The sequence below is a fragment of the Carassius gibelio genome, chromosome A7 (genome assembly GCF_023724105.1).
Source record: "Carassius gibelio isolate Cgi1373 ecotype wild population from Czech Republic chromosome A7, carGib1.2-hapl.c, whole genome shotgun sequence".
Lineage (NCBI taxonomy): Eukaryota > Metazoa > Chordata > Actinopteri > Cypriniformes > Cyprinidae > Carassius > Carassius gibelio.
The window spans coordinates 12,436,852-12,460,408 of record NC_068377.1 but is presented as its reverse complement, the minus strand read 5'-3'; the positions used below and the strand labels follow the sequence as shown (position 1 = coordinate 12,460,408).

General features: G+C 39.3%; 1 protein-coding gene across 4 annotated transcripts in view; it reads left to right on the top strand.

Moving 5' to 3' along the window:
- The window catches only part of LOC128017753 (transcription factor 12), a 109,809-nt gene that overhangs the window by 33,093 nt on the left and 53,159 nt on the right, over positions 1 to 23,557 (top strand). For 3 of the 4 annotated variants that reach the window (XM_052603241.1, XM_052603240.1, XM_052603242.1), the window contains one exon: positions 4,860 to 4,962. In XM_052603241.1, coding sequence (XP_052459201.1) covers positions 4,860 to 4,962 — 103 coding nt within the window. Of the gene's footprint in view, positions 1 to 4,859; positions 4,963 to 5,073; positions 5,096 to 23,557 lie in introns of those variants that run through there. The other variant, XM_052603243.1, reaches the window with a different exon arrangement.

Below are 23,557 nucleotides of genomic sequence, written 5' to 3'. Positions count from 1 at the left end.
GCAGAGGGCTTTGCGAGTGAGACGGGTTCCATAAATGTTCTGGAGGGAGGGGAGAGAGACACCAATGATCTTCTCAGCTGCTCTCACTATGCGTTGCAGAGTCTTTCGGCAGGATGCGTTGCAGGCGCGATACCACACAGTGATGCAGCTGGTCAGGATGCTCTCGATGGTGCCTCTGTAGAAGGTGTACATGATGGGGGCGAGGCTCTGGCTTTTCTCAGTTTGCGGAGGAAAAAGATGCTGCTGTGTTTTCAGTCCAGGAGAGGTCTTCTGTGATGTGCACACCCAGGAACTTGGTGCTGCTCACTCTCTCTCCACAGTCGCACCATTGATGGTCAGAGGAACATGCTGAGTGTGTGCTCTCCTGAAGTCAACCACAATCTCCTTTGTTTTCTCCACGTTCAGAGAGAGATTGTTGTCACTGCACAATCTGGCCAGGCGGCACTCCTGGCTCCTGTAGTCTCATCTTTGTTGCTAATGAGACCCACCACAGTCATGTCATCTTCAAACTTAATGAAGAGGTTGGAGTTGTGTGACTGTGCGCAGTCGTGGGTCAGCAGAGTGAAGAGGAGGGGGCTCAGCAGACATCCTTGGGGGGCCCCAGTGTTCAGTGTGATGGTTCTGGATGTGTTATTGCCGACCCGTACTGCCTGAGGTCTTCCAGTCAGAAAGACCAACAGCCAGTTGCACAGTGAAGTGATGAGCCCCAGCTGGACCAGTTTGTAAATGAGCTGTTGAGGGGTAATTGTGTTGAATGCTGAACTGAATCCATGAACAGCATTCTGACGTATGAGTCCTTTTTGTCTAGATGTGTGAGTGCTGAGTGGAGGGTAGTGTCAATGGCATCACTGGTCGACCGGTTGGACCGATATGCAAACTGGAAGGGGTCCATGGAGGGGGGGGGGCAGACTTGATGTGGTGCATGATTAGCCGTTAAAAGCACTTCTTGAGAATGGGAGTAAGTGCAACAGGACGGTAGTCATTGAAGCAGGATGGAGATGGCTTCTTCGGAACTGGAACGATGGTGGTAGTTTTAAAACATGTGGGAACAACAGCCTGACTAAGTGAGATGTTGAAAATGTCTGTGAAGACATCATATTTAGTTTTTTCCATTTAAAATTTTCTCCACTCCTTTTTAATAGTTACATTTAAAGTTTATTAGTAATAAAGATTAAATATAATATAATCTTTTAATTACTGAAAATTAAGAAAACTTTTTTTTGGCAAACGAAGGAGATTTACTATTAAAATTAAAACATTGTAGAAATGTTGTGTGATTATTCCTTAAAAAATAATGTTTCAATTTAGTAGTAGGCTATGTAAATTCTACTGAACAATAGACTTCAAACCTGGAATTTTATTTTGACCGGTTGCTTTGAATACATTTACAGTTCTGTGCATGTGATACGATGCTAAAACGGACACAAGTTTACTTCAAGAATGAACAATGAGGCATAGATAAGCTTGAAGTTATGAAGCAAACGGAAAGAGAGATCTATATTACAGCTCTATAAATTAAGCATACAGACTTTATTAGAGCCACAGAAAGACAAACATTTCAATGGAAATGCTCAATATACAATTCATTATGTACATTAACAATGATTCGGGCGAATATAGAGGCCGCTCTCGCACTGTATAATGAAAACAGACCCTTCTCCGCCGCTCCAGCAATAGGCACAACCTGGAAAACTTGCAGATAACCAATTGTTCCAGCAATCAACTATCGGTGACAATCCTCAAAACCAATATATCGGTCAACCTCTATTAATTACATACACCACTGTTTAGAAGTTAATTATGCTGAAAATTCAGCTTTGCCATTTCACAATATTACGTTTTTAAAGGTTTTAAAAGTTGTGTAGTGCATTCCAGCCTGTACACTTACAAGTAACTATTCAAACTTCTTGATATTAATTGGATCGCAGCAGTGTCCATTGCTTATGGCCAGCAACAAAGTTAGGAAGCTACTGTCTGAGGTTTGATCTTATCGTGAGAATCTAGTTCAGTCTTTTGTGGTTTACCCTTAAAAAGCCACAAGAGCTTTAGCAGAGCTGCAGCCGGATGCTGTGAAGTACCTGCTAGATTTAAGCAGTGTCTTCATCCATCACGTTACTTTTTCGCAGTCTTGCTACACACAGATCTCCTATCAGATAACTAAAAAGGGGCTATGGCTTTTCTGTATTTCTGTGTTACCTGCACAGAGCATGGGATACTATCGACTAATGTTTCACTTGTTCTCTCACATGGAAACTGTGAACCATTTTAAGCAGGCTCTTTTTCACAAGAGCGACTTTCTCTCTTCTTCTCCCTATCTGCACATGTGTGATTAGTGGACTGTGAACAGACAGGAGCCCTGGCTAGCTGACCTTGGCCCACAGCCAGGCATCACATCCTGGGCAGCCGTGGCTTCAGGGCTCCCATCTGACAGCAAACCCGCATGCACCACCTCTGCCGCGCACCCTGCTGTCCCATAGTGCCTTGCTCCCGTCCATCATGCCACTATCACCCATCCCCAACACCTTAAAATGGGACCAGGGCATTCACCTGGGATGCGAAGGAGCATCTGAGAGATGTTTTCTTGGAACAGAGTGCCGGTTTGCATGCATAAGCAGCAACATGGCAGTTCTTTAGACCAGACTAAACATTTGCCGCTGACAGCGAGGGTATGAGCAACAAGCAGCGCATTCTGAGATCACAAGGCAGCATGATTGATGATCTAATGGTCTCAGCATCATCTCAGCTTCCCATCCACTGTACTTTTCTGACATTCAAAGAGCAGACTCAAAAGGCCCGGAAGGAAAATATGGATGATAAAGAGTGTTATATTTTATCATAAAATGGAAATTCTGTCATCATTTAATCACCCTTGTGTCGCTTCAAACCCATAAGCATTATTGAACTTCAGGAACCAGTGAGATTTGTTTAAACATGCCACGCAAATGCATAAAAGCTTAAATTAAATCTGTTTATAACGTAAGGTGAATATATGGAATAGCATTTTTGCCAATGAATAAAAAAATTTTTTATAAAAAAAGGTAATTGAGACTTTTTTTTAATCTCGCAATTGAGATTTATTTTTTCTTAGAATTGTGTGACAAATGCAAAATTGTCATATCCCGCAATTCTGACTTTATATCACACAATTCTGGAAAAAAAAAGTCTGAATTGCGAGATGTGAACTCAAATTGCAAAAATAACAAGCCAGAATTGTGAGATTAAAAGTTGCAGTTACCTTGTTTTATTTTTTATTCAGTGGTGGAAGCGTGCTTCCCTGTGAAGAAGACATGAATTAAACCATTCAGTTTTACTTTTAACTTTTACTAGTAACTTTTTGAAGCTTGAAAGTTTAGTTTGAAAGGACTTTTAAGTGGTTGGACAGAAATTTCTCAAGTAAAAATATCTACCTTTTTGTTCCCATTAACAAAAGTCCTATAGGTTTTGGACGACATGAAGTTTAGCAATTAATGACAGAATTTTTGTTTTAGTTGAACTATCCCTATAATTACATTAGAGCATACATGTGCCTGCATCTGTGCTCTACCCTCAGTCGGAAAGCTTACTAAATCATACTTACCAAATATCTGGGGAGGACAGTGCAGTTAGGGTGCTTGTTTTTCTCCTGCCCCCCCCCCCCCCCCCCCCCACCGGTTCTCTTCAGAGAGAAGTCATTATTAACACAAACGGCAGGAGCACGGTAGGGAACCTCTCCGCATCGATTCTGCCCCACGCGCAACACTCCATCGCTTTTGAAATGACTCGATCGCCATCCCTTTTGGTAAACAGAAAAAAAATGTGGGTAGTGATAGTCTGCGATATATAGATTTTTTTTGTTGAAAGTGGAGCAGGAAAAGCCCAGAGTAATGGCCAGCGGCAGCTGTAGACCCCTCAGAAGAGAGTTTTGAGTCATTTGACTGTAGCGCCAGTCGGATTTTCCCCGGCTCCAGGATTAACACAGCCACAAAGTATCTTTTATTGGGGTGACTCTTGAGTTTTAAAGGCCCATACTGTGACCGATATTTAGACCTAAGCCCCCCAAAGCTGATAACGGTCATGAAAGGGCAGACCTCAGCTGTCAAGGAAAAAACCTGACTTATTTATTCCACTTTTTAAGTACAAGCAGGCTTTTGGCATAAAGACATGATCGGTGTCGAGCTCTAGTAAACGCTTCACTTCATCATTTCTGATGTGTCGTACCACCGCTTTGCATGCCCACAAATCCTTACCGGTCTAGCACATTTCCATTTTTATTTTTTAACAAAATACCACATAGAAATGTTATCATGAATGAAGAGTGACAAAAAGTAGGATTGCCACACAAAGCAAAAATGTTTCCTAGCAATGGCATTTACATCCGAGCTAGAAACGTCTAGAAGCATCTCTCAAAAGGTTCGCTAGTTGTGATCTTAGTAAGCAAAACACAGTGGATTCAATTGTTACTCTTCGCTTGGAACACGAAAAAAGAAATGTCAGAAATATTGTTAGATCCCCAGGAATGGGCATGAGCTCAAGAGCAATGGAATCCAACAACCGGTTTTAATGTGACATGAATTTAGTTGATGAATGCAAATCGCTTCTTTTGTTGTTGTTTTATGCCCCATTAACTTTATTACAATTACACAATCACAGCACAAGCGCTATCTTCTCTTCAGGGCTTTGTTTGCCCTTTTAATGAAATTCATCAAAGACTTTGAAGAAAGTGTTTTTTAATGAGGAGAATGGAGAAATATCGATGGTTTCGGGGGACAGTTGACCAGTCGCGCTCCCCTCTTTTCCCTCAGTAATTAGAAGAGTGTCATCGCACTCAATTAGCAGGTCCAGCTAATAATGTGTTTAATGCTGTGATCTCTTTCCCCCAGGGGTTTGGAGACAGCACTCATTATGCTGATCACTTGAGTGACAGTCGATTAGTGTCCCATGAAGGATTGTCCCCAACACCTTTCATGAGCTCCAGCACAATGGGTGAGTATCCAAGGTGATTCTGACCCTGTCTCTCTTTCACACCCGTCTTTCTGTCATCAATCTGTTTAGCGATGTGTGGACTGATCAGGCTCTTCTCTCTGAAGGCAGTCACCACAGGAAGGGGCAGAGATGGGTGAGGATGTTGTGTATTTGCACACTGATATATTTATGTATTGTAATTGTTATTGTAAAAGATAATAAACAAGTAGATAATTCTATGCAGTACCACTCAGAAGCTTGGGGTCAGAAAGAGTTTTAAATGTTTTATTAATGAAAGCCGCATTTGTTTGATACATTTTTTTTTTTTTACAAAAGACTTAAAATCTTTTACAAATAAATTGTTTTTTAAAAATATATTTTGTATAAAAAAATATTTTTTCCTGTGATGATAAAGCTGAGTTTTCCGTCTTCACATAATCCTTCAGAAATCTTTCTAATATGTTGTTTTAAAATTACTTATGTTAGAATAGAAATTTCAAAACAACAGCTTCTATTTGAAATAGAAGTATTTTGTAAAATTGTAAGTGTCTTCATTGACTTCATTTCACTTTACTTTTAAACTATGTAGTGCATCCTTGATGAAAAAAAGTTATTTTCAAAACGATTAAGTTTTATTTATTATAAAAGATAATAATGCCTGATTTTTGAGTCAGACATGAAAGTCATGATGACTGGCTCAGTGAGTCAGATTCAGTAACTGCGCTGACAGATTCACCGAAGAATGATTCACACAGTCTTTTTTTAATGCATTCATTACTTATTACATTAGCACTGACTAATAAATAATATATGATGTAGTATTAGAAATGCATTATTTATTTTATATATAATTAATTATTGTATTATCATATACAGTATAATGCAATAGTATGTACATTTTTCTTTAGCATCTGTCCTGCGGTATGACTGTCTTCAGAAGTTGACCCTCCCCCAGGGTGGAAGTCACACCATCAGTACAGTTTTCCATCACAAAAGACTGTCTGCTAGCTGACAGAAAAGCCACCGGCTTCTTCCAATAGCACACTGCATTATTTTCTACAGGGGAGAGTGAGAAGGGAAGGGAAGGAAGGGAGAGAGAGAGAGAGAGAGAAGGAGGGGTTTCAGGAGGTGGTAGTGAAACAAACAGATGGGCCAAAGATCATTTTACACACACAAACGCCCTCAGCCACGGACTCTCTCAAATCTCACTCCTCTTTCCGAAGACGTGTGTGAAACTCTACTTAACGTGCTCCACTTCCTCTTTTGCTTCCAAAAATGTTTCTAATAATTTTCCACCTGTATCAGTTTGTGAGTTTGTGCTTGTTTGGCCCCTGTTTTTTACTGCGTGTTTGCTGACTCCTCAGAAGCAAAGCACAATACATAATTCAGCGTCAAGATGACGTGCAGTGCAGATTGTGAAAATTGCACACAGTTATTTCTGTATGTTGATGTTGTGGATAATTCTACCATTGTGAAGTGAACATTATATTGCTTCTATTGCTGTATCTATACCTATTTTCCTTAGTGCTGTCTTTCTTAAAGATAGCCCCTTTTTTCCATAAAGTAGCATATCTGTAATCAGTATATTATTGTTATTTTATGCAACAATTTTATTACTTAACAAGCAGGGTGTCATTTGTTTATGAAGGTATTTGTTCTTACTATGTTTCATGACAGTCGAGGTGATCAAGCCTTTAAATTGTACATTTTATTTGTATTTTGTTCAAAATGTGATTAAAATGATAAAAAATGGCATTTTCTGAGAGATTTATCAGAGAAAGTGGCTTGATTAGAGGCACAATGGGCTGGTTATCCCTTGAACGTGATTGATGGATGTTGTTAGATCTGAGGTCTCTCTGTCTGCTGCTATTGTGATGTGTTCACACATGACAGCTTTATAGGCTGCTCTGTGTAGCATCACCCTGGAGACCGGTTGCCATGTAAGGTGGCAAGTTCACAGATGGGTGCTACTGCACGTAACCCACCGAAACAAAATATTATCTCTCTACCAATTGATCTGCATTTGTGTGTGTGTGCGTGTGTGTGTGCGTGCGTGTGTGTGTGCATGGTGGAGGTTGGGAGGATGTTTGGTTTTCCTCTGTCCTGTTGATGCAGCACTAATTATGCCTATAAGTAGCAAAATATGGAAATGATCTGGAACAATGGTGTGTCAGGGAATTGGACAATCTGATTGCACGGCTAAATTGTCTGCGCTATCTTGCTGGGATTGGACGAGGAAGCCGAGTCTTATCAAATTGAATTTCAGCAATAATATCTGGGATTTACATGGAATTACCCATTCCAGAGCAACCTCATTAAATCATCTCTGAAAGGTTATTACTCACCAATGAATGAGGCAGAGCTCGAATGTGAATATAATACAATTAAGCATTACCATCTCACGAATGGCATTTCTGAGGGAACCCTGGCTTGTGAGTTATTTGTGGGTTTTATGTGACCCATTTTTTTTTATTTTTTATTTTTACTACTTGTGCCATTTAAAAACGGAACCATGGGAATCTAAGTGGATTATCTCGAGACAAATCCCAGTGGTCTCCACTTTCTTGAAGGAAATAGAAATGGTAGTCTGGCTAGATGTTTGTTTACATTTTCAAACTGTTTGTGGCTGATAAAGCCTTCTTGAACCTCACTTTTTAATTCAGACACATACATAATACATAAAATCCAGCCTCATTTAAACTATAATCTTAACAAATATACATCCTTGCTAGTCTGTAATGTTATTATAAGAAATTCCACTGATTTGCTTTCATAAACCATTATCCCGTTATGCGGTTTAATTGAAATGCTTCATTTAGGAGTCTTAAATATGCCTTTGGGGCCTGGTTCCATGCTCTCTCTAAGTGAAGTATGACATGTTGAGATCAGTTTGGGGTTATGTGGAGTCAGCTATTGTGTATGATAATGAACTTGGTACAGTTTATAGTGCTAGGCAGATGGCTGGTAATGACATAACATTTGAATTAGAGTAACTACTGCTTGTTCTGAATAATGGCGATCCATTTGAAAGGTCACACTCCCTTCTTCTGCTTCATTTGCAATGGATTTGAGCTTATGTAGAGCTACTTGTCAGATGATAATAGCAGAACGTGATCCGTGTCCGCCTTTACTGCACATTACCTTTTGAGCTTTGTCTCTGAATGGATAGATATTTCTCTTTGTTGCATCATCTTCCTATATGGAGCATTTAGACCCCATGGGTAAGGTGTGAATGAATGTAGCAGTGTGTGTTTCAGCATGTGTCTGTGTGTATGCTTGAAGAAAGCCCATGAGAGTGTCGAGGTCAGAGGTCAGTCGGTCTGTGCCGCACGTGCCGGTGCCCTGTTTCAATCCTCTTACCCAGCATCCTCCTCGTCTTTCTGCCTGCACGTGGCATCCACACTGTGACGGCTAAAACTGTCCTGTGCTGTACACAATCCTCCGATGCTGCATCCGATGACATCGAGTAATTTGTAATCACAAACCTTCAGTTCTGCAAAGCATAAACTATTTCTGATCCATTTTCAGAAACCTAAACATAATTTGTAGCACAGTTTAACCCTATAATCAACTGAAATAACATTAATCAGTCAGCCCTAGAGCGCATCTCGTGCTTGCTTGTGTGCATGTCTGTTTGTAATGTGAGGCTGGAGTGTGTTCCATACTGCAATATTTAATAAGGCTTAATGCAGCTTTAGATTAAGAAGAAATCTGCATGCACATAGAGAATCCTGCTTCTTCAGCGCAGCCAGTATTTACTGGTCAAACAGATTACCATCACAAAAGACAAATTAGTTTAGTACTTTGTTGACATTCCAGACTCCATGGGTAACAGTTGGCACAGATAGAGCCGGCTGGGTTTTAGACTTGATGAAACGGTCTACAACAAAACACGGTTACATGAGTTTTAAATTGAATGCTCAATGGAAAAAAATAAAAAAAATAAACCGCTGCTATCAGGTGAATCTAAGGTGAAACTTGTTGCTTTCCAGCTCAAGGGAAACTTGATTTGAGTAATGCACATACATGTTTTCAGGAAGCTTTGTTTCCTGGCAAAACGCTCACCTCTGATGGAGTTTAGTGTGGACTTTGGGGTCACGCTCATTTCCGGTGAACTTCTTTCCCGAAAGCACTGTGTTAAATAGTCATCAGCAGGGCCAAACAAAATCTGTGGCTGTGAAACTGCATGGAAATCGGCAGAATTTGTTGCTGTGATTCATACAGTTCTCCTCTTTGCATTCACATTTAGACTAATTTGTTTTTTAATGCTGTCAAAATCAAAATTATAGTGTAAACCATTGATCAAAATAGTGACCGTGATTGTACCGTGTCAGCATATATTTTGTTCACAAAATGTTGATAAGTCACAACAGGTAAACATTTCAGCAGTGTGGACGTACTTCATAATGTCCTAAAACTGTAAAAGCATGCTAAAGTGGTAATATGTGAAATTTGTTTAGCCGAAATAGCAAGTGGCAGCTCTACTACTGGTTTATCACCTTAGAACATGGAAGAAGGACCTTTTTTTTTTTTTTTTTGCTACTTCCCTTTCAATGTGACTTTAAATCTGTTAAGATGAATCTGCTCGTTTTCCCTCCAAATCAGCACAGAAAATGTGGAAAAAGTCATCAGTGACCTTTAGCATTCAATGACTCTTAAAGGGGTCATATGATGCATTGACACACGTCTGTCACTATGTGGAAATATTTGCGTAATGTCGCCCAAATATTCACGCAAAGAAAGAAGGCATGGTTTCAGTAACCGCAGTTAGTGTTGAAGCAGCCATGTCAGGGAGATGCTGTGTGTATCTAGTCGAAAGCAAAAGCTCTTTATTTGGCCTTCAGAGAGTAGATTTATTTAGGAATCTTTAAGATTATATAACAGAACAGCAACGCATTTTATGGACAACCGTTTCGTGAACCTAGGAGAGGAGGTTATTCTGACTTTGCTACAACAATCTGGCGCTTCTGAATCAGCTACTGCAAGTATGTTTTGGCATTAGTTTGCTATTGAAGGTTCAAATGCTGATTTTTGTGCATTATGTATTTGTGTGAGAGAGAGAGAGAGAGAGAGAGAGAGAGAGACCAGGTCACGCAGTGGAGTCTTAACAGTCTGTGGCTTGTGTACTGCAAACACATACAAGCTTCATCACTGTGTCTTTCACGAGACTCTCCCTCTTTTGGTCTTGAACTGATGATAAAACTAAGGACATTATTAACTGTCTGAAAGATGAAGATTATGGAAAGGGGCATTACTTTTCCAACGAGTACTTGCAGCATTCAGTCAATCACAATGCACTGGGTCAGTTGGCCAATCAGAGCAGACTGCGCTTGTCAGAAGGAGGGGCTTTGTAGAAAACGACAAGTTTGAGAGAGGCGGGGCATAGAGGACCTACAGTAATGTACAGCATTTAAAAAAGAATGTGTTTTAACAATGTTTAAACAATGTCAACATATTCTGTTACACCGAACACAGAAAAAAAGCTCTTTAAAAAAGCATCATATGACCCCTTTAATAAAGATCTGACTTAACCTCAGGATGAGTCAAACATCCTTCTGCTACTCTTAGTTTTAGTTTCTTTTTTACTGATTTATTTTTTCATAAAACCTCCTGGTTTTATTTTCAGGATGATATGTATTGAATTTTTGACTTCACACACTCTCTGAAGAGATGAGAGAGAAGATGATGTCTGATGAAGTCACTGTAGTTACCATCTCATTGTGGAATTCTGGATCTCTGCTTTGAGTCACACTGATGGCTGAGCATCAAAGAGAGACAAAAGATATTACGAGGACATTTCTGGGCTTCCTTGTATCTGAGAAATTCTCTCTTTTTACTGTTCTGTTCTTCCGCAAGCCACTCATAAAAGATTTCAGCTGGTTTAGATTAGTCCGTTTGATTTAATAACCATAAGCGAGTCTGTGTGTGTGTGTGTGTATTTGAGCATGTGACCGTGTATTTGTCACTCGCCAGCATTTCAATCCATGTGCCTGTCTATATTTTTAACAATGCTGACTGGCTTGTGGATGCACTCACATTCCTGTGGCCTACCGCACATCCTCTCTGTTCTATTAAATATAATCTGCTAATTATTAGCAGCATGAACACACGCACATTCACACACACACACACCCCCGTTCACTACTGAAATGATTCGTAAGACTTGGATTTCTTCTGCTGGGTTCAGGCCTTCTGTACACATCTATATTAAGCTGTGTTATTCAGAGCTGATCTCAGAAGACACTTCTAGTGATTGCACACGTGTGATATCGCCTGCTACATAAAATCTAATGTAACCCAGGAGCTTGTGTTCCTGGCCTGGGACATTAAAAGGTTCACCAGCGCTCCCCCGGGTCAAGTCTCTATCCCCGTCTCTTCCCCCGAGAAAAAGACACCTCTCACCCTTGTCGCACCTAAACACTCCTTTCCCAGGAGCGTTGTATAAAGAGGGCAGTAGATATTGTTCATGTGTTGCTGTTGTTCTGGCCCTCAGAAAGCAAACATCTCACATTCTCCGCTTCACCAGTGATAGATATCACACAACAATAACTCTGACCTTTAAATAACTTGATGCTTGATTCCGATATTTTTAGCAAATAGCAAATATTGTGTAAAATAAATGGTTTAATTTCCGTAATTAAATTTGGTGATCATGCATTGTTTTATTTTAGTATTACTTAACCAATATATTATATTACATTACATATTACAATTTACACAGCCAGATTTTGTTTAAGGGTTAGTAAGATTTTATTGATCACTGAGGCGGCATTTATTTGATTCAAATTACAATAAAATCTAATATTTTGAAATATTATTACAGTTTAAAAAAGCTGTTTACTGTTTGAATACATTTTGAAATGTTATTTATTCCTGTGATGACTTAGCTGATTGTTCAGCAACCATCACTCCAGTCTTCAGTGTCACATGATACTTCAGAAATGACATTATTAATCATTTTAAATGTAATCTTTGGCTAATATCAAAATGACATTATGTACATTATGATGTTGTGATGCCTACATTCACTAGTAGTGTTTACAATTCGTTTATTTTAGTTTCTTAGTATTTTATTTGTTTAGTAAATTCAAGTTCGCCCCTGTTTGATACATTTTTGAATGAGGGCCAGAGAATCAGTAATTTCAGCACAGTCTCAAACTTTTAAAAGTTTGTGAGTCTAAAACTACAATACAACTCTTAGCAAGGCCATATCCTTCAGCAGGAAATGGAAATATATATTCTGTCCATATCACTCTATATACTGCAGTTTTGGCTGCATGCTTGGAGTAGCGCACTGTTTTTGAGTGTCACAGGTGGTTTGCAGTCATTTAATCTTGGTGCGCTTACGCCCTGTGTAAAATAATTGCAGAACGACACACTAATTTCTGAAATTTGCATCCCAACTTTCTGCCTGCAGTGCTTGTGGTGTTAGCGTGGAGCTCCCATGCATGCCGTGCAACTAAATGAATTCTCCATGCACAAGAGAACTGTTCTCATCTGTTTCTCATCTCCTTTGATGAAACCTAATGGCTTTCCAGGAAATGAAATTATGCAGTCATTTAGTGACAATGCAAAGAGTGCACAGCGTTTTGTAGCCAGTTGTGTTTTTTTGTCTTCTTTTTTCTTTGTGCACAAGAGGAGCAGCACAGAGATGCCAAGATGCATCTCGCTATCCTTTTGTTCAGCTGAGGGAAAGAAAAGAGTGCTCTGTTAATTTGTACATATATCAAGCTGCATATAATTGATTTATTTGCTTTTTAATTATTCCTTTATGTTGAGCATGAGGCTATACGCTGTGCTCTGGTTCCCTGGTGTGTAGCGGTAGAGGCAGGTGTATGTGTGGGGTCTCTGAGGGCCGCTCCTCTGGCTGGCACTCTCTGATTGTAACCAGGTGCTGCTCAGGTGCACGATCCCGCAGAGCAGCTTCACAACACAGCAGGGCCACAGGTGCATAAGAGAACTCTCTCTCTCTCCCTCTCTCTCTCTCTCTCTCTCTCTCTCTCTCTCTCTCTCTCTCTCTCTCTCTCTCTCTCTCTCTCTCTCTCTCTCTCTCTCTCTCTCCCCCTCTCTCCCTCTCCCTCTCTCTCACTACCGCCTCCCTGTATATACAGTACTTCCATTTGATCTTTCCTCTCTCTGCTCACTAATGCACCCTATTAAACATGTCTGTCTTCCCCCTAAACCTCCAATTATGCATAATGAAATGAATGAACCTCCTTTTTGTTTACATACACTTCCATTCAAAAGTTTTGAGTCAGTAATATATATTTTTTTAATTAGCGTCTCCAATGCTTACCAAGTAGGGTTGGGTACCGAAATCCGGTACCAATATGGCACTGGTACCTATGGAATCGGTATGCACCGAACCGAATCAGAACGCAGATTTCGGTGCCTCTTAAATGGCTGAACGGTCAATTGAAATATTTGTCCTGGTTCTCCGAAATGTACAGAAGAAGCACGGGCGTCGCTAGGCTTTTTAGCGGGGCTATAGCATTTAGCTCCATAAACTGTACACAAATTCGCGAAAAATTTCATATAAAAACGGCAGCAGACCTGTCTCCTCCCAGTCTTTCACTGCTCTTCAATCCACAGACCACGGCGTAGCAGTGCAAATCACAAACAGAGGACACGAGGTGTGTGTTTATCGATAGATTGTTAGAATATCTGAATCTGTGCAGTTCTTTGTCATAAATAGCCTACAGTTTACAAAAGGTCACGAGGGAGCAATCGGTTTCTCATCTACTGTAAAGTTTCCTCCAGTGAAAATCTAACTTAGCCCTTAACATATATGAATGCATACTTTAATTACACTTATTTAAATATACTTCATTTAATTTAATTATACATACTTTATACATACATGACTGTCTGTTTGTCAGAATGCTTGTGCATTCAACAATCTCACTAGATTATTATTAAAATGGATGGCAAAATGAATGTTTGGAAATGTAAACTGATATTTCCTACCGACATACTACAGCAAAAGATATAAATAACTGGCTTAAAAACCTTTTTGGGGTGCCTAAGTGTGCCAAAGACTGTACTTTACAAACAACATTGTTGCAACTTTATAAAGAATAAGCATACAGTAATTCACAGGACTGATTAAAGACCGTGACAGACAGCACTCATCTTAACTAAATATCAGAGTGATTGACAGAGATACAGTAGAAATATTATGTGTGCTTTTGTATTACATAATGACCCAGATTGTGAAATACATTTATTAGCCTTAGAGAAAGGGAAGCACAACCTGGGAAATGAGAGCATCCAAGGTGAAAGCTATGGATTTATTTTAAATCTTTTTAATGTTCTTTAATGTTATCCTTTTTAGGCTTTTTTATTTATTTATTTTTATAGAAGTATCGATTTAGGCACCGTTTTAGCACCGGTACCATTTTAAAAGTATTGAAATGGCACCAGTATCGAATAAAACCCAATCGATACCCAACCCTATTACCAAGACTGTATTTATTTGGTAAAAAAAAAATTCCAGAAAGTATAAAAAAAAATCTAAACATATAAACAGTAATATTATGAAATATATCATTAAAACACTGTTTTCTGTTTTAATATATTTAAGCTGAATTTTCAGCAGCCATTACACCAGACTTTGCTGGAGCTGATGAATAAGAGAACAGCATTTATTTGAAATAATCTGTTGTAACATAATAAAAGTCTTTACTGTCACTTTTGATGAATTGTATGCATCCTTGCTAAACTGTATTTCATTAAAAGAATTAAGTCCTTAAATTTTAGAAACATTTCAAGACACCACCTCTAAGCACATGCTATTATCAGTTCTTCAAAAAACCTGGACATGACATCTTAAAATACATTGAAAAAGCAGCATTATGTGGCGCAGTGGTCAAATGTGGTTTGTCTAGTTTGTTTAATGCTAAAACACCTGTTTTAAGTGGCTCTAACTAGACTGTTCACACGGTGGTCTAAATAGTTGACCTATATAAATACAGCTGCTGCTAATGATTATTTTGATAATTGATCTATTAATTTGTCCATGACTAGAAAGATGTCTTTGAGTCACAGCGCAACTCACTGTTTTCAGCATCTCACAACATGAGTGCTGATTTTAAATTGCTGTGTCAAGTTACAGTTTTTTAAAAGCACTGGACTGTCACTGCACTGCATCTGGCTGTTTTTGAATGCAACAGGATGTCCTGTGTGACCCGCCCTTGTGAATTAGTCAAGGTTGTGAATAGTTTAACAAGGCACTGTTCATGACATTTGAGCAGCCTCAACTTTAGCCGCTCACACACAGGAGTGTTTAAGATGCTGGAAGCGATGTGCGCTGACACAGGCTCAGAGCGAACATCTGTAGGGGTGTGGGAGTCTGGTGGCACTAGTGTGAAGTGTAGTGGATGTAGCTGGTCATTATGCAGTGCTCCAGGGTGCGCTTATCTGTTACTGCGCTCAACCAAGCATGAAGAGCCCAAGTCGGTCTGAAAGGCCACAAATCCCTCTCCTTCGCTGCTTCCTCCGACAACGCCCCTCCTCCCTTCCCTACATCTACGCATCTATCCAGCCACCCGTCATTCGCCCTTGCCTTGGCTTCCCCAGGCCCGGGCCTCTGTGTGGAGGGGGTCAGGCGAGCGGCCGGGCAGCTGCAGAGATCAGCTGGGACCTGGTGCGCTCGTGTCTGCAGGGCTGTTCTCAGAGGGCCAGGAGAGCTCAGAGACAACAAAAAATATTAATGCCAAGCTGAAAGCTTAAGCCAGAAACATTTGCAACGCAAGTGCGGGGATGCAAATGCTCAGCCAGCACATTGCAAGCATACGGTCGCATTGTATGAGTGTTACTGTGGTGGTACCTGTCCAGTTAAAGCCTATGTATTATTATTAAGGTAGCTTGCTATAAGCATGTCACCAGTTTAACTACCAGCTTAACTTCCACGGTAATAAAAAAAACCTGGAAATATCAGGACGTATTACAATTGTGATTTCCAGGCCTGGAAAATTCATTGAAATTTACAAGATCCCTATAAAACATGGTCATTTCTTTCATTAAAATTGATTTTTAATGGGTTTTTTTAATGAGTTATATTGATATGTGTCAATATCGAATATATATATATATATATTAGGGCTGTCAAAAATTGCGCGTTAACGACGTTAATTAGTTGTTTGTCGTTAATTACGTCAAATTTTTTAACGCATTTCACGCATGCGCAGTGTGACAAATTATTTAGGTCAGGAAAGTCTCGTCGATCTCTGAATTCTCAAGATAGTAAAAAACAGCGGCGAGCGCTGCGACGAAAACACAGAAGAAGCTTAAGGTTTTACCTCCAGTTACTCTCAAATACATTCATGCCAAGCTCGATAAAGAGAGACGACTTTGGTAGTTGATACGCTGGAGCTTCTTCCTGTTATAGCGTCCTGTGTTACACACTGCGCATGCGCAGAACGCCTACATGCAATGCAGCGAAAATTACAGCTGTTTGGAAAAGCATTTGCATTTTTACTTGGTTTAACTGGCACTTGAAGCCTTCAGAACGTGAAAATATCGATCCTAAAGTATTGTGGCAGAGCAAATGAACACCTCCTAAAAACAAGAGTGCCCAGAGTGCAGAGGGCGCATGTTTGTGTTTCTAAGTTCATTCTTTCGAGTTTCTCTATGCATTATTTCATAGATATGTGGCTATATATAAAAACTGGTTCACCTAAAACTCTTACACTATCTGTAGTTAAATGGCATGGTTTGATATAGTGCTCAGGTAAATTGGATCTAAGTAAATGTTAAACTTTTGAAATTCAGAAAAAAAAAGAACCACATTGATGAATCAATACATGAAAATTATGTATCTGTGTCCTGTTATTTATCTTTTGGTACGCATTTCAGAAAAAAAAAATGGTTAGGATTCAGGTGTAATTGAAAATAGCGATTAATCATGATTAATCCACTGAAAGTTCTGATTAATTTGATTAAAAATTTTAATCATTTGACAGCCCTAATATATATATATATATATATATATATATATATATATATATATATATATATATATATATATATATATAATATTTGTTTGTATAAATATAATTACAGGTTTTCTGTGACTTGTACACTACTGTTCAAGTTTGGGGTCTGTAAGAATTTAAAAAATAAAGTTATTTTGCGAGGAGGATGCTTTAAATTGATCAAAAGTGACACCTTGTACTGTTGTTATAAATAATTATATTTGGAATAAATGTGGTTCTGTTTGTCTTTCTATTCGAAGTATCCTGGGAAGTAAATTCAGTTTCCTCAAAAATCATAGCTGTTTTCAGCTTTGCTATGAGAATGATTTCTGAAGCATCATGACGGAAGCACTGAAGACTGGAGTAATGACTGCTGAAAATTTAGCTTTGCTGTCACAGTTATATATGACATTTTAAAACATATAAAAATATAAAGCAGTTATTTTAAATTGCAATAGTATTTCACAATATTATAACTTTTTTGGGATCAAATCATAGCAGGCAGAGACCTGTGCTCAAAAACATTAAGCCGAGCCCAGACTTTTGAAAGGTATAGTATATGTTCTATTTCTTAAGTACTTAAATATCGCCCTTCTTCAATTTTTAAAAGCCATTATCTACTGAGCACAACAATATTGAATGGAAAAGTCATGGAAATTCATTAGTCAAATTGTGTGGGATCCCTGTTATTTTAAGTAACAAGATTTTCCTTTTTAATGCAACACACTCCACATGTAGCTGGAATTGTGTGAGTCAACACTCTTGTGTAGTATATGTTTCAGGCCTTAGAATAGTTTGGATTATTTTATCTCTGATATCTTGCACCTAATAGTTCAACTAATGATGGCGTCCAGAAATATGCCTGAAATCTCAATGATGCTGAATGACACATGAAATACATGACGCCTACATTCTGCATCCATGTGCAGCGCAGTTGGATTTACTCAGTAACACGAGCAGCATGTGGCATTTTGGGCTTTGATGACTGTATCATTAGCTGGCATTATTAAATCCAATCCCATTACATGCATACCAAAGCCTGAACAAAACAACACCCAAATCTGCTTTCAGACTTTATTGGAGTATGTATGTAGGATTCTGGGCTCTCGCTCTCTGTCCTTCGTGTTTTCTTTGCTGTTTTCCTCCAATCAGCTTCTTATTTCGCTGCATCGTTCTCGTTCCCTGCACTCTCAATCAGTGGTGGCGTTTCAGAACCATATGGTGTGGCAGTGGCGTAAATCACTGTGGGGCACAGTTTTGATATATAAAAAATCCAATGGCATACCTCTAAGCACTGACATATAGGAAAAAGGTTAGAAATATAATTGAACACTGCCTCATCAGAGTTGTGGCATTACCAGACACTTAACATTTTATGAAAATCAAAGTCAAATGGAGTTGGTTGACCAGCGAATTGTGTGTTTTGTCTGTCATTAGAACGACTGTATCTGAGGCAGATACAGCACTTTCATCTACTAACAGGTTATAACTTTTATCGTAGCTTCTTCATCGAAATAAAGGTTTGGATACATTTTATTTCATTTATAAAGCCGTGAGTAAAATATTTATTGATATAATGTTTGTTAAACAAGTTTAAATGTATGAAATATTGTAAACGGTGCTGTATTCCCTCAAATACATTCAATATGTCTTTTATTTTTGTCTATGGGTGTTCTTGCTTAAATGTTCACCTATTGCCGCTAGTAATTCTGTATGTGATTTTTAATATCAGCCCATTTTAAGGCAGCAATATAGTAATTTTTAAACAATAGATAACCTAAATAAAACAACCCAGCATGTTGGGTAAAAACATCCAACCCAACCAGCTGGGTCAAAATAAACCAGCATGTGTTTTGTCCAATATTTCTCCATCGCTGGGTTGCCAAGTAACCCAAGTTAGGTTGTTTTTAACCCAACATTTGTTATAGTGTTTATTTTTAGATTTTTTTTTTAAATACCAATTTCTGGTGTGTGCACTCTTTTTCCACCCCCACCCTCTTGTTCTATCCCTTGGTACTCAGCAGCTCATGCCAGTGACAATATTAGTTGTTGTTAAATGAAAATGCAAAGTTGAAGGGCAGTGATTCATTAGGAAGGAATTCTGCCAGTGAAACAAACGCAGTCTGGACCCAGAGCAGCCTGCTGCTGTCAATGACTTTACCAGACTTCTCTCTCTCAGTCTCTCGCTCTCTTTCCCTCTTTCAAACTACTGTATTGTCATGATTGTTTTGCACACCTTGTTTCCAAAGCATCAATTCAAATGAAGAACAGTGAAGAAAATAGATGCCATTAATGTAGTAAAAAAAACATCTTTTATACAACAAAACAAAATTTAATAAAACAATAAAATAATTCAGTAAGATTTTTTATTTTTTTTTAGTTTATATTTTATTCAGAGCATACTTTAGTCCTTGTATACTTTTTTCACAGTAGAATGTACTTCTTAAAATAATAATAATAATACATTTAAAACATTATCACAGTATCACAAACGTTTTCATTCGTGTTTTAATTTCAATGATATACTTGCCAACGATATTTTTTTATTAATTGATTGGGTTACCAGCTTTTTTGATAGTACATTTGTATTTAACATTACAGTGTTATTCTGCATACTCCTCTGACAGCAAAATAATCCACTATAATCCAAAATCTCACAAGATTTGGGGTCATACTGCTCAGCACTAAAAACACACTAATTATTAGGTATCACTTGATGTAAATCTTTAGCAAATCTCAAAATAAATATTTAGTTTTTATACTTTACATTATACTATAAATTTACAAAATAGTGTAGATTTGAATATTAAACATCAGTTATTGCCCAATACTTGAAACTAATTATTGGCTTATCCGTATCCAAAATTGTAATGTACTTAAACTTTAATATTTGTTGTGATTACATTAATGCCACTGCAGCTTTTCACCATATCACAGCTATTGAAGATGATTACAGTGTAGACAAAGCAGTTTGGAGGTATTTTCAGGCACCGTGTCCAGTGGAAGACGATCTCCCCCACAGTCTTTCACGCGTAGGCATGCGGTGTGGAGCGATGTCGGAGCATATGTTCTTCTGAAGGCTGATGGCTAATGGGCTGTGTTGAGTATAATTATGGAGCGACCTGTTGAAATGAGACGGGGCTCATGGGATGGACAGTAAGGCTTCTTGCTCCCACCTGTGTGTAGCCGAGCTCCTGCTGTGCCCCACAGGTGCTGTTCTTACATATACACACACTTACATGTACACACACACACCTGGCTTGGGGGCTCAGGTGGTGAGCGTGCAGTCAGTCTGCCTAGAAATAACCCATCCTCCCCCACATCTAATCCAGAGAGACGAGACGAATCCCATGAATGAGCGGCTGTGTGTAAGACTCTCAGTGCTACAGCACTCCAGCATTAGCTACACATTCAAGAGTCTGGCATTGTTTGTGAAGAAGGACTAATGCAACCTTTGCATTTCAACCCTCAAATAAAACACATACAGATGCAGTTAGCTCATCACAGTTGGTATACACTTGATCTCTACACTTTTCTAGAGATTCCCTTCAGCCTTTAGCCTCATATCATCCACATTTGCTCTTTAATAAGGCAGAAAATAATGGATGTATTGGAATAATAGAGATAAATATCATTCAGGCTAATTAATCAGGCGGTGTTACAACATTTTCAGCATTTGCTGTTTAAAATCATCTTTTTTTTAAGTACATTTTCCTTACATATTGTTTTATATTAATTTAATTTGCTGTTTAATGTTTAAATACTTTATTTTAGTTCCTGACATTAAAGTACACTATACTGTTTGAAGGTTAAGGGCCTGTAAAATTTAGTCAAATCTTTTTTCTTTTCTTTTTCTTTTTTATATGAATGCTTTAAAATGAATAAATAAAAATAAATTAAATAAATAAATGCAAGTTTAACAGACTCCAGCCTGGAACAGTAGTGTACCTCTTATAAAATGGATTATTCCAGTCATGGCTTCTCATTGGACAATACAGAGCTCCAGCTGTTATATTCTGTGATATAAGCTGCACAGCTTCCATATTTACATCATTTTGGTGTATACAGTGTCTACTCCACCAGCTGTATTAAAACTATCCCTGTGGGTTGGTAGCATCTAGCTTCCCAACACACTTTCACACATACAGAGTGAATTGTGTTCACAAGCTTCCCTCTCTGTGACACAATTTCTCTCTGACAGAAGAACCTTGAGAAGTGTTACTAAACACTTCTCCAATATGAAAAGAGAAATGTTTTAATACTGACAACTCTTTCATTCCCTCTGACATATGTCTGTTCTCTGCTATCCGAGTCTCTCCGCAACTCGGATGTGTCTTTAAACAGGATTTCTGCATGCTTGTGTGTGAGTTTGAGAGTATGCGGAATCAAAATTCCCCTCCTGCATTCATCCTTCTCCATCCTTCCAGTGAGGCCCCATTGTTTAACAGTTGCTTGGCATCTGATACCAGCCGGCTGAGGAACCTTTGATGTGGCTCAGATGATGTGATATCCGTCCTGGGACATAAAAGAACGCCCCACCTTCCTGTTTTTCCACCGCATTTTCAATGCACAGCATCGGCTCTGACTACAAGCGACTGTCTCACACACATCTGAACTTGAGGGGAGTCATCGGTTATTAGATAGCTCATCATACTCCTCCACGGAGGAGGGAGAGCGAGAGGAGGAGAAAGGAGGGAGAGAGAGGGATGTGTGATTATGAAGTCATCAGCCATGAACCGGTGGGGTAGGGGAGAAGTGCGCGTCCTCAGGGGGCCATTGATTGGTGACCATGTGTTTGTGGCCGATAGACTGTGAAATGGTGTGTTGCTGCACGGCTGTGGCGCACCTGCGTCCCACCAAGGTGATTGATTGGTTTGGTCATGTGGAATGTTCCCATCTGGTCTGCAGTAATGCATTTCTCTCTCTTTCGCCGTCTTGTATCGGGGAGGAGCGGGCATTGGCTGGAGAGGGTGGTTAAGTTAGGGACCGCAGAGGTCAAAAGATAACATTTTCCCCCCAGTAACAACAGAAAATCACATTCGCAGACCTGGTCATCCCATTGACTTCCTGAGGTGGGGGTGTTTGGACCAATCCAGCTGCTGTGTGTACTGACAAGTCCACACACAGCTCCCTCTTCCCCATCTGGTGAGTCAGGAGATCCTGCGAACCTGTGAGATTCTCAGTGGGTTGTTCTCAGCAAGAAGGAAGAGAGTCGCTGCATAGATGTTCACATGTGGTTTTCTAGAAGGTCATCTTTACTTCATAATTGAAAAAAATATATATAGTTTGAGTTGCTGTTCTTACATCAGGGCCGTCAACAAGGGATTTGCAGTTCATTACAGGATATATATATATATATATTTCTTTACAAAATTATTTTAGTATGAATCAATTAAGAGGCTGTTCATTACATTAGGTGTCTTCAACACGTTCCTGTTGTAGAGAGATGACTCCCCTTAAGACGGCAGTCTCGTTCTCCACTCCCGTAATCCCATTCAATCTTTTTTCCATTTTTCTTCTGATTTGTCCTCTCTCCCTCCTTTTAATTGATCTATTCATTCCATCTAATGACTAATTACATATCAGAGCGCATCAGCAGAGGCATTCATCATCGTAGAACATAATAATCAATGACATTTCAACAAAGAAAAAAATAAATATGCAAATAAGAGCTCATTAACATTTGCGCTAGCTGTTTGAATAATGCCACTGCTGACAAGACTGTAATTAACAGAAATTGATGCTGAGCTCAGGGGTAGCGTGTGTTTGAGGTTGTGCCCCTCTGTGCGTTTCACTGGCAAAGAAAAGCCCCCTTCACCCCTTTGCTACCTGCTCGGGTGGGTTTGTGCAAAGGAGGGCCTTGGATTCGGGCCCCGTCCTTGCCGACTGTCAAACAGAACTCGTCTTAACATCAAAAGCCTTGACAACAATGGAGAGATACACAAACACTCCAGACGAGGAAACAAAGGGATCCATTTTAAAAGCCACACAACCAGTGAGCGAGTGGGTGTGTGGCTTTGTTTGGCATTGCGATGTCTGTGATTGTTTGTGTGTGGGCATCGAGCATTCAGGACTCTGCACTGATAGCTCAAGGTTTATGCCGACGCAAACTCTAGACAGCTGTAGAGCTTTCTTTTTCTTTACCTCACCCTCCCTGCCTCCCTCCTTTTGCTGGCCTCCAAGTTCATCCCCAGCCCCCCGTTCAGCTTTCCTGCCTGCTTTCCTGTTTTTGTCAGGAATTTTAAGAGAAAATGCAGCAAACATAATAAAGCGGTTTAAGTCAGTTTTTGGACAGCCCAATGTGCTGATTATAACAAGTTGAAGGAATTTCCTTTATTGCGCGTGTTAGCCTCGCCATATGGCTCAACACAGAACATTAACTTGACAGGGATAATGAATTACACCGGGCTTCCAGAACTCAGAACATGAAATTCAGACGAGGGAACATGGATGGACTTCTGGGGGATGAAGGACATGAGAGGTCCATTTGCATTTGCATTTAGTATCAACCTCCTTGTCGTGTGTATATACATATCTTGGTTTGTTTGGAAAGACCCAGCGAGGTCCTCGGAATGTACTAGAATGAGAGGAAGAGAGCAAGCAAGAGAGCAGGGAGGGGTGGAGAGAGAGAGAAAGAGAGA